The 14,605-nt window shown below is 45.6% G+C and overlaps 1 protein-coding gene across 1 annotated transcript in view; it reads left to right on the forward strand.

Annotated features, from left to right (window-relative positions):
- Window positions 1–14,605, forward strand: part of LOC144683085 (uncharacterized) — a 46,918-nt gene that overhangs the window by 26,972 nt on the left and 5,341 nt on the right. Inside the window, exon 2 of the mRNA XM_078546110.1 lies at window positions 12,091–12,157. Within this exon, the coding sequence (XP_078402236.1) occupies window positions 12,126–12,157 (32 nt within the window). The 5' untranslated portion in view covers window positions 12,091–12,125. The remainder of the gene's footprint in view (window positions 1–12,090; window positions 12,158–14,605) is intronic.

Here is a 14,605-nt window from a genome sequence, read left to right on the forward strand (position 1 = left end):
GGAGTGTGGTCATTGGGTGGGCGGAGATGTAGGTCAGCTCAGATAGAGAACTGAAAGTGTGAACCCCAGCAGGCAGCATTAAAAATACTCAGGGCATTAAGATGAGTGTGATGGATGAAGGCACTGAGTGTGTGAGAGAGTGATGGAAGGAGGCTCTGAAAGGCTCTGCCACACACACACTTCTCCCTCCAGAATCACTCATGTTCTGGCTGCATGCAGCTGAACTGCTAGCAGCAGGGGGGCGGGGGATTGCAGAGAGAGGACTCGCAAAGCCAGTAAATGAAGCTCTGAAAGACACCATTACACATTATTCAGTGAAAGTGAATATATTTTCAGGTTATAAAGTGACAAAATGTCACTCGTGAAACCAACTGTGATCAAAATTTCTTAACTTTTCCAGGCCTTACACTTCTAGGTGCTGCCCTGACATCCTCAGCAGGGGTGGAGACAGCCTGTGCAATAGTTGGCCATGTGCTTCTGAGGACTTTGGCATGGGTGCTCTGGAGTGCTGAGGCCTTGGGGGCCCCAGCTTGCTATGGCTGTCCTCCTGTGGGCCAGCTGCTCCCTCTGCAGTGACAGAAGACAAGGTTGAGCGGGTCACAACCATAGAGGACTCGGAGGGAGAGAACAGCCTTTGATATTCCTAAGTGAATAACCCAGGGGTGTCCAGGTGCCGCTGCATCTCCCTTCAGGTGCCCGACAGCCCCGGCTTGACTCCTTGAGGGGAAAGAGCACCTGGAGGAACGTCGAGATGCCTGTTGCCTATCATATTGCCGCTGCAGAAAGTCACTCATAGCTACCACGATGGAGTGCAGGTCTGCGTGCATCTCTGCATTCTGCTGGACCAGGGTCTCCATGGCAACCACCGTCTTTCCTGTGGAGACCCCCATACGTGCACATATGGTCACCACTTCATCAGAGAGCAGGCGGACGCACTCCTCCAAACTGTGTGCCACTCTGTTGAGGGATTCCAATAAACTCTGCATGAGGCTCCCCCGTCTTCTGCTGACTCACCACGATGAGTTGGAAGGCTGAATCCAGAGACTCGTCATCTGACTCGGACCTCACAGATGCCTCTTCCCCAGCAGTCCTCTGAGTGCCAGGGAGCTCAGCCGAACCTGCCTTCTCCTGCTGCGGGCACGTGACCACCAGATTCTGAACCCGAGCCTGATCTAGATCTAGGTCCCACGGAGGTGTGTGTCTCTGTGCTGGTGGAGGGTGTGGGTAAGCACTGTGATAGGTCTTCCAGGCTGTTTATTTCCAGCTCTTCAATGGAGGAGGTGTCCTCTTGGCTGGAGATGAGGACCTGAATGGAACTGAGGTACAGGCTGGCCAAGGGCATTGGTTGCTTGGTAGAGCTCCCTGTGAACCAAAGTAGAGATAAGTAGTGCATGTCAGCAGAGTCAAAAGCAGGGGAGAGAGAACTCACAGTTGTGTTGAGAGAGGGACGATGTGATGCAGGATCCTCACATGGGCGTTCGCCACCAACCGTACCATCACTGCAGACACAGTCCATGTCCTCATCAGTCAGCGCGATGGCATATTCCTCAAAGTGAGTGAGGAGCCTAATGTGGGCCACTCCACTCCCGGTCTGGGACCTCTCCCTGCTGCTTTGAACCAGCTTCTCCTGCATGAAAACAGATGGAGAGATTGTGAGCAGGAGGTATGGCACTGTGTGGAATGTTTGTGTGCTGAACGGAGCCATGGATGTGATGAGGACGCGAGCTTCAGAGGATATGAGCCTGATGGAGATGTGAGGGTGTGTGTGAGAGTTAGTGGTGTTGTCCCTTGAGATGTGAGATCACTGTGGATGTGTGATGGGTTTATGAGTTGACAGTGATGAGAAGAGTGACTTACCCTGGTGAAACAGATGAGACGATTCATTCTCTTTTGGCACTGTGTGATTTTCCTCTTTTGCAAGACATTGGCACTGACCGTCGCTGCCACCACCTCCCATGCTGCATTGGTGACCTTGTTTGCTGGCCTTCCCCCAAAGCAGGGGTAGAGGACTTCACAGCAGGTCTCCACGACATCTAAAAGGCTCCCAGTGCATCACTGAATCGGGGGGCTGCAGTCTTCTTGCCTTTCCGGGTCATGTCTTCTGAGCAGCAGTCCTATGCTGGAAGCACCGAGAGGTGTGCGCGCGGCTGCACTTTAAACATGGCACCTGGTATGAGGAAGTGACGAGGTAACGGTGTGGTGGGCGAATGAGAGCCCGCCTGCCATTGAAATGGCGTGTTTTCTGGGAATGCATGATTAATGAGATGGGATTGGGATGATACAGCGTGAAAAGCCACCATTACGGCCGAAGGGTAAAATGTTCTTTTTCCTGCCCGCTACCGCACGTAGTACAAATCTGGAACAATTCTGCCCCAGAAGTGGTGTTACAATTCCTGCAGGGATCCGTAAACCAAAATAATAAAATTTACCAAACAACCCCCAAATGAAGACATTATTGAACAAGCTTTTGCTATTTTGTAACTTTTATTTTAACATGACTCAGAATCAATGTAAATTAAATGTAAATTAGCAGGTAATTATAGTCGGTATGAACTATAAATTACACATGGAATAGCAGATGCAACAAAGATTATTTCACAGTTATAGTAGGCAGTGCACCCCACCTCTAAGATCCCAGTTTCAGCCACACAGTCCTTCCAAGCAGAATTCCAGCCCCTTTCCTTCAAGGACTTAGCCGATTCTCGGCAGGCATCAGCCAACACTCCAGTTTCCTATTTGTGTCTGCCTGCCACATGGTCTCCATATTTTTACTTCCTTCTTGTTGGCACTGTTTCCAGGTCAAGGGTCGTCAGGTCACATGGTTTTATTATCCAAAAATTATAATTCATCCTTTACAATTGATAGAAACTCTTAAAAGTCCTTTCCAAACGTTTTTTAAAAAACAACTACAGATTCCCCAAACATTTTAAAATAATTATAAATTTTCCTTACTGTAATTGCTTCAGGGTTAAAAGCCATCATAGTAATCCAATCAGGGCTTTGCATAGCTAAAACATGACTTCTACCCCCTTGTATTCTAGTCCACTAGATAAAAGGCCAGCATTCCATTAGCTTTTTTGATTATTTTCTGTACCAGTTTATAACAATTTAAAGATCTATGCATGACCACCACTTCCCCCCCGCACCTGCCCTTGGCCTCCAAGTCTCTGGTCCTCCACTGTTTCTAGGTTTTCACTATTTAGAAAGCGCCCTGTTCTATCCTTTTAGATCTAAAATCAGTGACCTCACATTTCCCTTGAAATCCATTTATCAGTTTTGCCCATTCATTTAATCTATCAATATCTCTTTGTAATTTTATCCTTCCATATGCACAGCTTACAATGCCACCTATCTTCATGTCATTGGCAAATTTATTTTTTGGCTTTCTATCTCATCATCTAAGTCACTAATAAATGTGGTGAACCTTGTGAAACACCACTAGTCACATCCTGACAGAGTACTTGCCCATTATCCCTACTCTCCATCTCTTCAGCCATTTTCATAGTCTTCAATGATTTGCCTTCACTTTCATGTTTTTCAACTTTAACTAACTCTCAATTGAGGTAATTTATCACATACCCCTGGAAGTCCATACAAATAACATTCACAGGCATTCCCCTGTCTGCAGCTTTAGTCACCTCTTCAAAAAATTTGATCAGGTTCATCAGGCTGATCTATCCTTTACAAATTCATGCTGCTCTCTCTAAACAGCTGAAAATTTCTAATGTGTTCAGCCACACTATCTTTAATTATAGACTCTGGTAACTCTAGTGACTGCAGCGGTTCAAGAAAGCAGCTCACCACCATCTTCTCAAGGGCAACTAGGGATAGGCAATAAATGCTGGCCCAGCCAGCGAAGCCCACATCCCGTGAATGAATTTTAAAAACCTACAACAGATGTTAGTTTAACTGGTCGATAGTTCCCTAATTTTTCCTTTCCCTTTTCTTAAATGGTGTAGTGACATGCACAAATCAAGAGAACTTTGGATGATCATAAATGGGACATCTGCAATGTTCTTACCCATTTCCACTAAACCCCGGGGTGGAAACCGTCTGGCCCTGTGAATTTATCACTCCTGGAAGTTGGGGTTTGAATCAATCTCAGACTAATGAAGGAAATTTCCTTTCTTTCTCTTAAGCTTAGCTCTAGCATCGACGGTGAGATTTGGTTGACTATTCAGCAAAGTTGCTAATAAGACTATCACTGTTCAGGTTTATATCCATATTTTCCAATTGTGGTCCCTAGTTATAAAGAAGTTGGAATCCTGAATGATTTTTCTTTGCTGCTTTCCTAGCCAAGGGATACTAAAGCTGATATCAACTATCTCAACCTTTCTGATCCACATGGTTTTATACCAGCCTATGTAGTCATTAATAATAGAAATTGTTGGAAATATTCAGTTGGTGTGGCAGCATCTGTGGAGAAAGAAACAGAGTTCATATTTCAGGTCGATGGCCCTTGGTCACAACTTTGTTTCTCTCTCCACAGATGCTATCTGACCTGCAGAGTATTTCCAGCATTTTCTGTTTTTACTGTTTTGCAATATTTTGCTTTTCTGCATAGACGTTAATTTATTTAATGGTCACAAAGTAAATTACTTTCTTTGGTAAGTGCTGTAGGTTTCCTTGTTGAGTTCCTGAACTTTCAGCTCCCCTGGTTTGGTCACTGAATAGAGGCATTGGCCAGCATAGCATTAAGGGCTACAAGACAGTTGGCCCTAGCTTTGATTTCCAAGTTATGCTAAATTAGCTGATCTCTGTCAGGGCAGTAGTTTGGGGTGCCACAGTTAGCAAAGAAAAAAGGATAGGTTAACATTTTTGGTAGAGGTCAGAACTGCTTAGCAAAATACATAATAGGTAGTAACATAGAATTTCAATTTCATTATCTGATGATTTTGATCATTTTAATATTGCACTAAAAGAGCTGAAGGCACAACTTACCATATGAACACATGGATGTGTTTCAAACACTTTCAAAAGGTGGTGTTTATTTATCATGTTACATTAAGTAGTTGTGAATTTGCTTAGAATAGAATAGAAGGCAGATTTAGAATGTTGCAGAATTGCAGCAGAGAAGCAAAAACAGCCTCCACCCCAACACCCCGCCATTCTCATCCCGCCTTAAAAACTCAATTCTTTCCCAATACTCTAAAGAAACTAACACTCCCTGGTTACCCCTTTGAAATCTTTCTGCAGACTGTCCCCATAGCTGCAAACTCAGGACTTTGTTAGTTAAAAACTTCACTACCTAAGCTAGTAGTCCACAGTACCTGATTTGCTCATTTGGCAATATTGTTAAAATTATCTCTCCTTTTCTCCTCTTCCATGTTCTGGTAATCTGAATTGTAATATACCTTTAAGACAAATGTTGTAATGTAAGATCACATGATCTTGACACCCAATAGGGGAGTAGTGTGGGCTACCTTTGTAGTCAATAGTCTTGACTTAGAGTCTGAAGAGTAAAGACAGAGTTTTGAGTTGTAAGCACACAAGTGTAGCTGCTGAGTTCCTTTTGTAAATAAACAGAATGTGTTTCTTCTAAGAAGGTCTACTGATCTTCTCTATCTCTGTACCAACTCGGTCACCCCGAAACAAGTGTGCAACCTGGATCCTTTAGCCCTGAAACAAACCAGGGCACTGGATCCAACAAACTGGCGACAAAAGTAAAAAGCAATAAAAGACACAAAGGATGAGGTAAAAAGCAAGAAAGAACGAAGGAAATCAGAAGAACCGAAATCGGGCTGTACCTCGCATGGTAGTTGTAAGTAAAGAAAAATTTCCTTCCTGATCATTGAAGCAATCCCCTCAGAGCATGCTGCAATTTGGAAGAGTTGAGCCTTTCGATTCAACCTCGGACGACTGGTCTCATTATGCTGAACGCCTCGCGTTCTTCTTCCAGACGAATAACATTGTGAGGGAGGACAAGAGCACGATCCTTTCATCAACGTGTAGGAGTAAGATATATGGATTAATTTGAAATTTGTTGGCACCCAGAGCTCCAGATTCGAAAAGTTTTGATGATTTAGTGAACCTCGTAAAGAATCATTACCAGCCCAAGCCGTAGGTGACGATGCAACAGTTCAAATTTAACTCAAGGAATTAGAGCTGCAGGGGAGACAGTTGCTTGTTATGGGGCAAGTCTGAAACAATTAACCGAATATTAACGAGTTTTGTACATCTATTGATGATATGCTCAGAGATCGTTTGACGTGTGGTATAAATGAAGGTGTGATTCAGAAGAGACTATTGTCTGAAACAAATTTAGATTTTCAGAAGGCATTGGAAATCGCCCTGGCAATGGAAGGTGTAGAGTGAGATTCGAAATCCGTACATGAAGCGCAAAATGGCGCCGTCCTCCACGTGGGGCGGGGAGCCTCAGCCAAACAGAGCGCAAAAGTGCAAAGCCTTACTCAGAAATGGGAAGCAGCCACCACTAGCAGACAAATTAAAAGAGATAAGTTAGCAGCAAAAACATGGCATAATAGTAACTTAGGTGGAAGCAGACAACCTTGTAATGAATCACAGTTTTAAAAAATTGAAAGTTTTTTCTGTCATCGAAATTGACACCTCATGAGGCATTGTAAAGATAGAATCAGGCAGACTTTCAGACAAAAGCAAAAACCCAATGAGATTAACAGCATTGAAAAGCCTGAAGATACAGATTCAGATATTTATTCATTATATAATTTAAAGGTACGAAGAACAGAGCCTATCTATGTAACCATGAGAGTGAATGAGAGGCCTATCAGAATGGATATGGATACTGGAGCAGTCACTAGGTGATAGGTGAGCATACTTTTAAACACCTGAATCATGGGGAACGTAAACTCAATTTGGAAGAAACTGATGCCAAATTGAAAACTTACACGGGAGAAGACATACAAGTCAAGTCATGTAGATCCAGAGGCAACACCAAGATTCATGAAGGCAAGACCAGTACCTTATGCAATGCGGGAAAAGGTAGATGCCGAACTGGACAGATTAGTAAAACTGGGAGTGATACATCCAGTACAGTTTTCAGAGTGGGCAGCACCAATTGTACCTGTTCTCCTGACTGAAGCATTCGAATTTGTGGGGACTATAAATTAACAGTCAATAAAGTGGCTAAGTTCAAAAATTGAAGACTTGTACACTAAACTGGCAGATGGAACAGCCTACATGAAGCTTGATATGAGTCATGCTTATCAACAACTGGAATTAGAAAGGCCTCCCGGAAATTTGTCACCATTAATACACACAAAGGGTTGTACTAATACACCTGTTTACCTTTTGGTGTATCTTCAGCTTGCGCCATATTCCAAAGAACCATGGTAAGTTTACTACAGGGTCTGCCCCACGTTGTAGTTTATTTGGATGACATTCTAGTGACTGGACTCATTGACAATAAACGTTTGATGAACTTGGAAGAAGTTTTGAAACTGAATTTCTCAATCACTCTCATGGTTACATAGATAGGTTCTGTTCTTCCTACCTTTTTCACAGGTTAGAGTGCAGTTGAAAAAAGAAAAGTGCACATTCCAAGCGAAAGAGGTAACTTACCTAGATCACAAGGTAGATTCACAAGGCCTACATCCAGTTGAAGAAAAGGTGGAAGCTATTAGAGAAGCAGCAGCGCCAAAGAATACATCTGAACTGCAATCATTCTTGGGAATGATCAGTTACAATGGATGCTTCTTGCCTGATTTGTTGACAGAACTGGCACCGCTGTATTGTTTGCTCAAGAAAAACACCACAGGAAGAAGCTTTCATAAAAGTGAAACAGTTGTTACAACCATCTACACTTCTAGTATGTTTTGACCCAAAAAAAGAGTTGATATTAACGTGCAACGCATCTCCCTATGGAGTGGGAGCAGTGCTTTCCCATCGAATGGATGATGGATCAGAACGACCTACAGGATATGTATCGAGAACACTCAACACAGCAGAAAAAGGGTACTCTCAAATAGAGAAAGAAGGCCTGTCAATCATTTTTGTTATCAAGAAGTTTCACCAATACGTATACGGCCATCAGTTTACTATCATATCGGAACACAAGACATTATTGGGATTGTTCAGCAAAAACAAGGCTTTACCCCTATAGCTTCAGCAAGAGTACAAAGATAGGGACTGATCTTGGCAGCGTATGAGCATACTTTTATTCGTAGACCCGGAAGTCAAATTGCAAACGCAGATGCATTCAGTCGTTTGCCCATGCAAGTAAAAGATAAGGATGTTTCAATTCCTCAAGAATTCGTTCTATTATTGAACTTCCTGGATTCATCACCGATATGTGCTAGACAGATTAAAGATTGGACAAATCCAGACCCAGTCTTAACTAAAGTGTGAGATCAAGTTCTTCATGCTTGATCACAAGAACAAGAACCTGATGAAATGAAACCGTATTTCCAGAGAAGATACGAGATAACCAGCCAGGAAGGTATCTTATTGTGGGGAGCACGAGTGATTGTTCCTCCAAAAGGACGAAAGCCATTGTTATCTGAACTTCACAGTGCACATCCCGGAATTTCCAAAATGAAGGCAATAGCACGCAGCTATCTATGGTGGCCTGCGATGGATGGAGAAATAGAAAACTTACTGAGAAGTTATATGCAGTGTCAGCAAGTACAAAAGTTACCTGCAACAGCTCCATTACACCCCTGGGAGTGGCCAGGAAGGCCATGGGTGTGAGTACACATTGATTATGTGGGACCTTTTATGGGAACAACGTTTCTACTTATCGTCGATGCACATTCAAAATGGACGTACATATACGAAGTGAGGTCGTCGACACCTTCTGCTACAATTGACAAGCTATGACAAAGTTTCGCAATCAACAGACTACCTGAAGTGGTCATATCAGACAATGGAACAGTATTCACGAGTGCTGAATTTCATGATTTGTCAGCCTCAATGGTATTACTCATGTGAAAACTTCACCATACCACCCTTCTTCAAATGCACTGGCCGAGAGAGCAGTTCAGACGTTCAAATCTGGTATGAAGAAATTGTCTGGAGATTCTATAGCGACTAAATTAGCATGTTTTCTTTTCTATTATAGAACCACCCCTCATACAACAACAGGTGCCACACCTGAAGTGCCATCTCTGAATGAGATTGAACCTAATTATGCCGAACTTGGGAGGGGGGAGGTGGAAAGGAGTCAGGGAAGTCAGAAAATTGGGCATGACTGTCACAGTCGTGACACGACATTTAACGTAGGAGGGAAAGTATTTGTGAAAAATTTTAGAGAAGAACCAACATATTTGTTTGATGAGATAAGTACAGTAATGGGACCTCTTTCTTATCACGTGAAAGTGGAAGATCAAGTCATATGGAGACATGTGGATCATATAAGAGGAGAAACAAAATACCCAGAAATGATTCCACCAGTGTTCATGGCTGAATCAACGTCTCCTGTTGAATGAACTCAATTGAGTACAGATGTGTCTGAAGGCTTGACTGTATCTGAAAGTGTCGAAGAAACAGATTTGCAGGTACCTACTGAAGAGCCAGATGCTCAAACAACTACAGTGAGGGAGGTTCCAGATCAAACATCAGAAGCTGTAGTGCTGAAACATTCTACACGCATAAGGAAACTCTCAGAAAGACTGACTTTGTAAATTATTGATCTGTGTGAATAATTTGATATTTTGAGAAAAATAGTAAAATGTATTTCTGAGTAAAGGGGGAGGGATGTAGTAATCTGATGTGTAATATACCTTTAAGACAAACGTTGTAATGTAAGATCACATGATCTTAATACCCAATAGCAAAGTAGCGCGGGCTACCTCTGTAGTCAGTAGTCTTGAGTTAGAATCTGAAGAGTAAAGGCAGAGGCCCATAACTTCCAAGTTCCCCAGCGTTGGATTTCGGGGTACCCCAAAGATGCGCTGGGGTACACCTCTGGTAAGTTCCCAGGTAAGGATTTGCACGGCAATTGCCCAGAAGCGCTAACTTCCTCTGGGCAATTGCGCTGCACTGGGAACCATCTGAAAATGCGATATAAATCACAAACTTCAATGGTTCCACCAGGGTTACACCAATAGTTACACAAAAAAAATTAGAAGAATTAAAACCCCTTCTAACTTCTGGGTAACTATTGTAAACACCGACACCGACCCCAAAGGACTCCCCCACATCTACACACCCCCCACGGGACTCCCCCACTGACCTCCGACAACCCCACCTCCCCCCCCAACCGATCTCAGCACCCCCTGCTCTAACTTCAGAAACCCCCCCTGACCTCGGACCCCGACCCCGCCCGCACCCCCCCACCCCCGATCTCGGACCCTGACCCCTCTGCACTTCGGACCCCTCACTCAGACCTTGGACACCCAACCTCTGAACGTCCCCCTCTCCCCCCGACCTCTTGACTCCCCCTCCAGCCGACCTCCAAACCGCCCCCCCTCCGACATCCAGACCCCCCTCCCCCACTCAACCTACGCACCCCCGACAATCTTTGCCCCTCCCCACCCACCCTGACCTCCAAACACCACCGCCACCACCCTAAACCTCGGACCCCCCGATCTCCAGACCCCCAGACCTCCAGGCACACGCCCACTCCCCCCACAGACACCTCCCGCACCTTCCAGACACCCCCAACTCTCCTCCCCCTCCAGGCACCCCTCAACCTCCAGACACTCTCCCAACCCGGCCCGGCCCCAGCCTCCAGACAACCCCCACCACTCCCCTGATCTCCGGACAACCCCCCACCCTCTGGAGGCTCATGACATCCCCCACCCGCCTGGACACCAAACTGACCTTCGGACGCCCCCTTCCACCCGACCTCCGGATCCCCTGCCAACCTCCAGAACCACATCCCCCTCCCGACCTTTGCCCCCACCCAGCCTTTGCACCTCCCCACCCACCCCAACCTCCGAACCACCCCACCATCCCCACAGACCTCAGACCCCCCGACCTCCGGGCCTACACACCCTCCCACACTGACCTCCGGACACCCCCCCACACCCACCTTTCAGGAACCCCCCCAACCTCTGGACACCCCCCACTCCCCTCAACCTCTGGAGGCCCCCTCACCCCCCTTCTGACAACCGGACACCACCCCACCTCCCCCAAACCTCCGGACACCCCCCACCTCCAAACACCCACCCCAGTCACCGCAACCTCCGCATACGTCCCCCCCAATCTTCGGACACCCACCCCCCCGACCTGCGGACAACCACCCCCGACCTTCGGACACCCCCCCATCTCCCCCTCTACATCCTATCTACTTACCTCAGGCACTTATCTTCCCCCTGGCCTGTCAATTTCCCTGGCCCTTTAAACTTACCTGCTTTACGGCAGCAAGTGCTGTAAAAAAGGAGGCGTGATCTCTTTGAATACGCTGGATCTAAACTTCGCCGGGGCCTGCGAGGATTCTTTCGATGCAGGCCCCAAGCAGATCCAGCGAATGGAAGTGGCAATGCAATTTTCAACACTTAGGTAAGTGTGCATTTATTTCTTCTAATTTCTGCAGGCCAGCACTTTCCAACGCTAGTCGGAAGTTATGGCCCAGAGTTTTGATTTGTAAGCACACAAGTGCAGCTGCTGAGTTCCTTTTGTAAATAAACAGAATCTGTTTCTTCTAAGAACGGTCTACTGATCTCTATTTGGTACCAACTCGGTCACACTGAAACAAGCATGCAACCTGGATCCTTTAGCCCCAACAAACCAGGGCACTGGATCCAACACATGTACAACCAATTTCTTCCACTCTTTTATGGTCAGTAAATCCTCCTTGAGGTCATTTCCTTTTCTTTTTTGCTTCCATGCAGAGTGTTATTAATTTATACGTTTCTCTCTATAGCATACTGCCCATTCCTAGCTGCAACACTTTCCAACTCAGCTGGGAAAGAAAATATTCAACAGAAAAACACATATACCTAGCAACTTTTATCAATTCCACTAACATGTCACTCCTATGAAGTGTCATATTTTGGTTTAAGATCATTCATTTCTTCTTTCCTTTTCAAAGATATCTACAGAATTGTAACAGAACATATATCCTATCAGATACACAGGCACCGGGACAGAATGTGTCATAATTGTACTTGCATCTAATCATTCCAACTCCATGTTGTCATATCGCATTTTTTTTTTAACCTTACGCAGCTTGTTTCTCCTCTGATTTGGCTACAACTGCTCAGATGGGGTGCAGGTGCTGCAGAATGATAAAAAGGTAAGAAAAATACACAATTTTGGACAGAATTTATTCAGGAAGGTGTTAAGTGCATTTGCTTGCTCAGACTGTACATTAGTCTTAGCATCTTTTTTGACCTAGGCCTGAGCTCAAACCCCAAATACGAACCATCAAGGTTACTTAGCTCCACCCCCACAACATCACCAAACACTTTAGTCTCATTCTCAACTCTGTTGAAACCCTGATCTGTTATCCATCATTACAAGCTTCTTTGGATGTGAAACTACAGGGTCCCTGCTCCGCTGCCAGAATTCGGACTCACAGGGATGAAGATAGTCAGGGCAAGGGGCTTATTCCCACAGGCACAACAGAGGCATCTGATCTGACTGCTCAGGCAGAAGGTATCGTTGTGATTTTTTAGTTCCAGCCTTACAGTTCTTCCCAGTAATCCCACTTTTGTGTATCCCAAACCAACGTTGATGGAAAAGCTATCAGTCATCACCTATTTTCGAAAACTTTCTACAAAAAACAGTAGGCCCGTAGCTCCCAAGCTCTGGGGTGTCGTAGCTGGGCGGTATCCCAAAGATGCACAGGGGGACACCCACACCCCCGCACCCCACCCCAAAAGTCCCCACGTAAGGATTGCACAGCACTTGGCCAGGCAGTTCAAACTTCCGCTGGGCAATTGCCCTACAATGGGAACCATCCTAAAGGACAATATAAATCACAAACTTCAGATGGTTCTGACTGTCTTACAGTAATAGTTACCCAGAAAGAGTTAGAATTAAAACCACGTCTAACTTCTGAGTCACCATACTACCGACCCATCCCATAAGACCATAAGACACAGGAACAGAAGGAGGCCATTCGGCCCATTGAGTCAGCTCCGCTATTCATTGAGAACATGGCTGATCTGATAATCCTCAACTCCACTTTCCTGCCTTTTCCCCATAACCATTGATTCCCTTACTGATTATAAATCTGTCTATCTCAGCCTTGAATATACTTAACCACCCAGCCTCTACAGCCCTCTGCGGTAAAGAATTCCACAGATTGACTACCCTTTGGGAGAAGAAATTCCTCCTCAGCTCTGTTTTAAATGGGTGCCCCCTTATTCTGCAATTATGCCCTCTAGTCCTAGACTCTCCTACAAGGGGAAACAACCTCTCAACATCTACCTTGTCAAGCCCCTAAGAATCTTATATGTTTCAATAAGGTCGCCTCTCATTCTTCTAAATTCCAATGAGTACAGGCCCAACCTATTCAACCTCTCCTCGTAAGAAAATCCCTCCATCCCCGGGATCAACCTAGTGAACCTTCACTGGACTGCCTCCAATGCCAGTATATATTTCCTTAGATAAGGAAAGTGCCTCCCGAGCCTCTAAGGGACTCCCTCCACCTGCCCAAAATCCTGACTTCCCCCCAGCACCCCACTAAACTCCCAGGCCTCCTGACTACCTCCTCAATTCCCCACCGGAACCCCTGACTGCTCTCTCCACCCCCAACTATACCTACGACCCCCAACAGGACCCCCAGCCACCCTTCCCCTCAACTAATCTCCCTAGCAACTACCCTCCCCACCTACCACACTGACCACCACCCCCCTCACTGATCACCGCCTTGATCTGCTGAAGCCCCACTGACCACCCCACCACTGACCATCCAACCCCACCGTCCCACTGACCACTCCCGACTCCACCTTCCCTCACCCAAGCCTAGCCCCTTCCGCCATCTCCGCCCCCCCCCCTCCAAGCCTAGCCCCTTCCGCCATCCTACCCACTTACGTTACCTTCTCCCTGGCTTTTCAAAATGGCTGGATCTTTAAACCTACCCGCTTTATGGCAGCTGGTGCCGTAAAAAAGGGGCATGTCTTCCTTACCTTCAACTCAGCTGCCCTCAACACAAGGCTGCACTACACTATCCTCACCCAGCCTGAGGTTGGGCAAGAAAGGAGCAGCTGCATTTCAAGGTAAAAAACCAGCAGTGGAGTGACAATCTGACCCTGATTTCCACTGCACCAAAGTTACAGCCCCAACCTCGAAGAGCCTCCAGAAAACTCACATCTTAAATCAAGACTTCCCTGACCTCCCAACTGTCCATTCCATTCTTCCTCTAAATTGGCTTTAGGGCATTTCTGCACATTAAGGCAATTTATCAATGTCAGGTTTTGCCTATCTGCTGGGGAGGAAAGTACTCTGTCTGATATTACATCACATTAATACATTTCTACTTTACACAACATTTCCCCGTCATTAATGTTTCTCTACTGAGGAGACTCAGCCTTGCGCTGCAGTACATTCACACTGGCTGCTGCAACACACTAGTATAAACTGTTCAACAGTGGTTAACTCAGCACCAATCAGGGTTTGAACCTTGGAACCATCTTGTCTGTATAGCTCACACTATATGACAGATTAGTTCACTGAGCTAACAACAGAACCAAAGAGAGAGACTTTGATCCTATCGGCCTTTCTCGGAGGTGAAAGG

The sequence above is a fragment of the Cetorhinus maximus genome, chromosome 1 (assembly GCF_964194155.1).
Source record: "Cetorhinus maximus chromosome 1, sCetMax3.hap1.1, whole genome shotgun sequence".
In the NCBI taxonomy this organism is placed as follows: domain Eukaryota; kingdom Metazoa; phylum Chordata; class Chondrichthyes; order Lamniformes; family Cetorhinidae; genus Cetorhinus; species Cetorhinus maximus.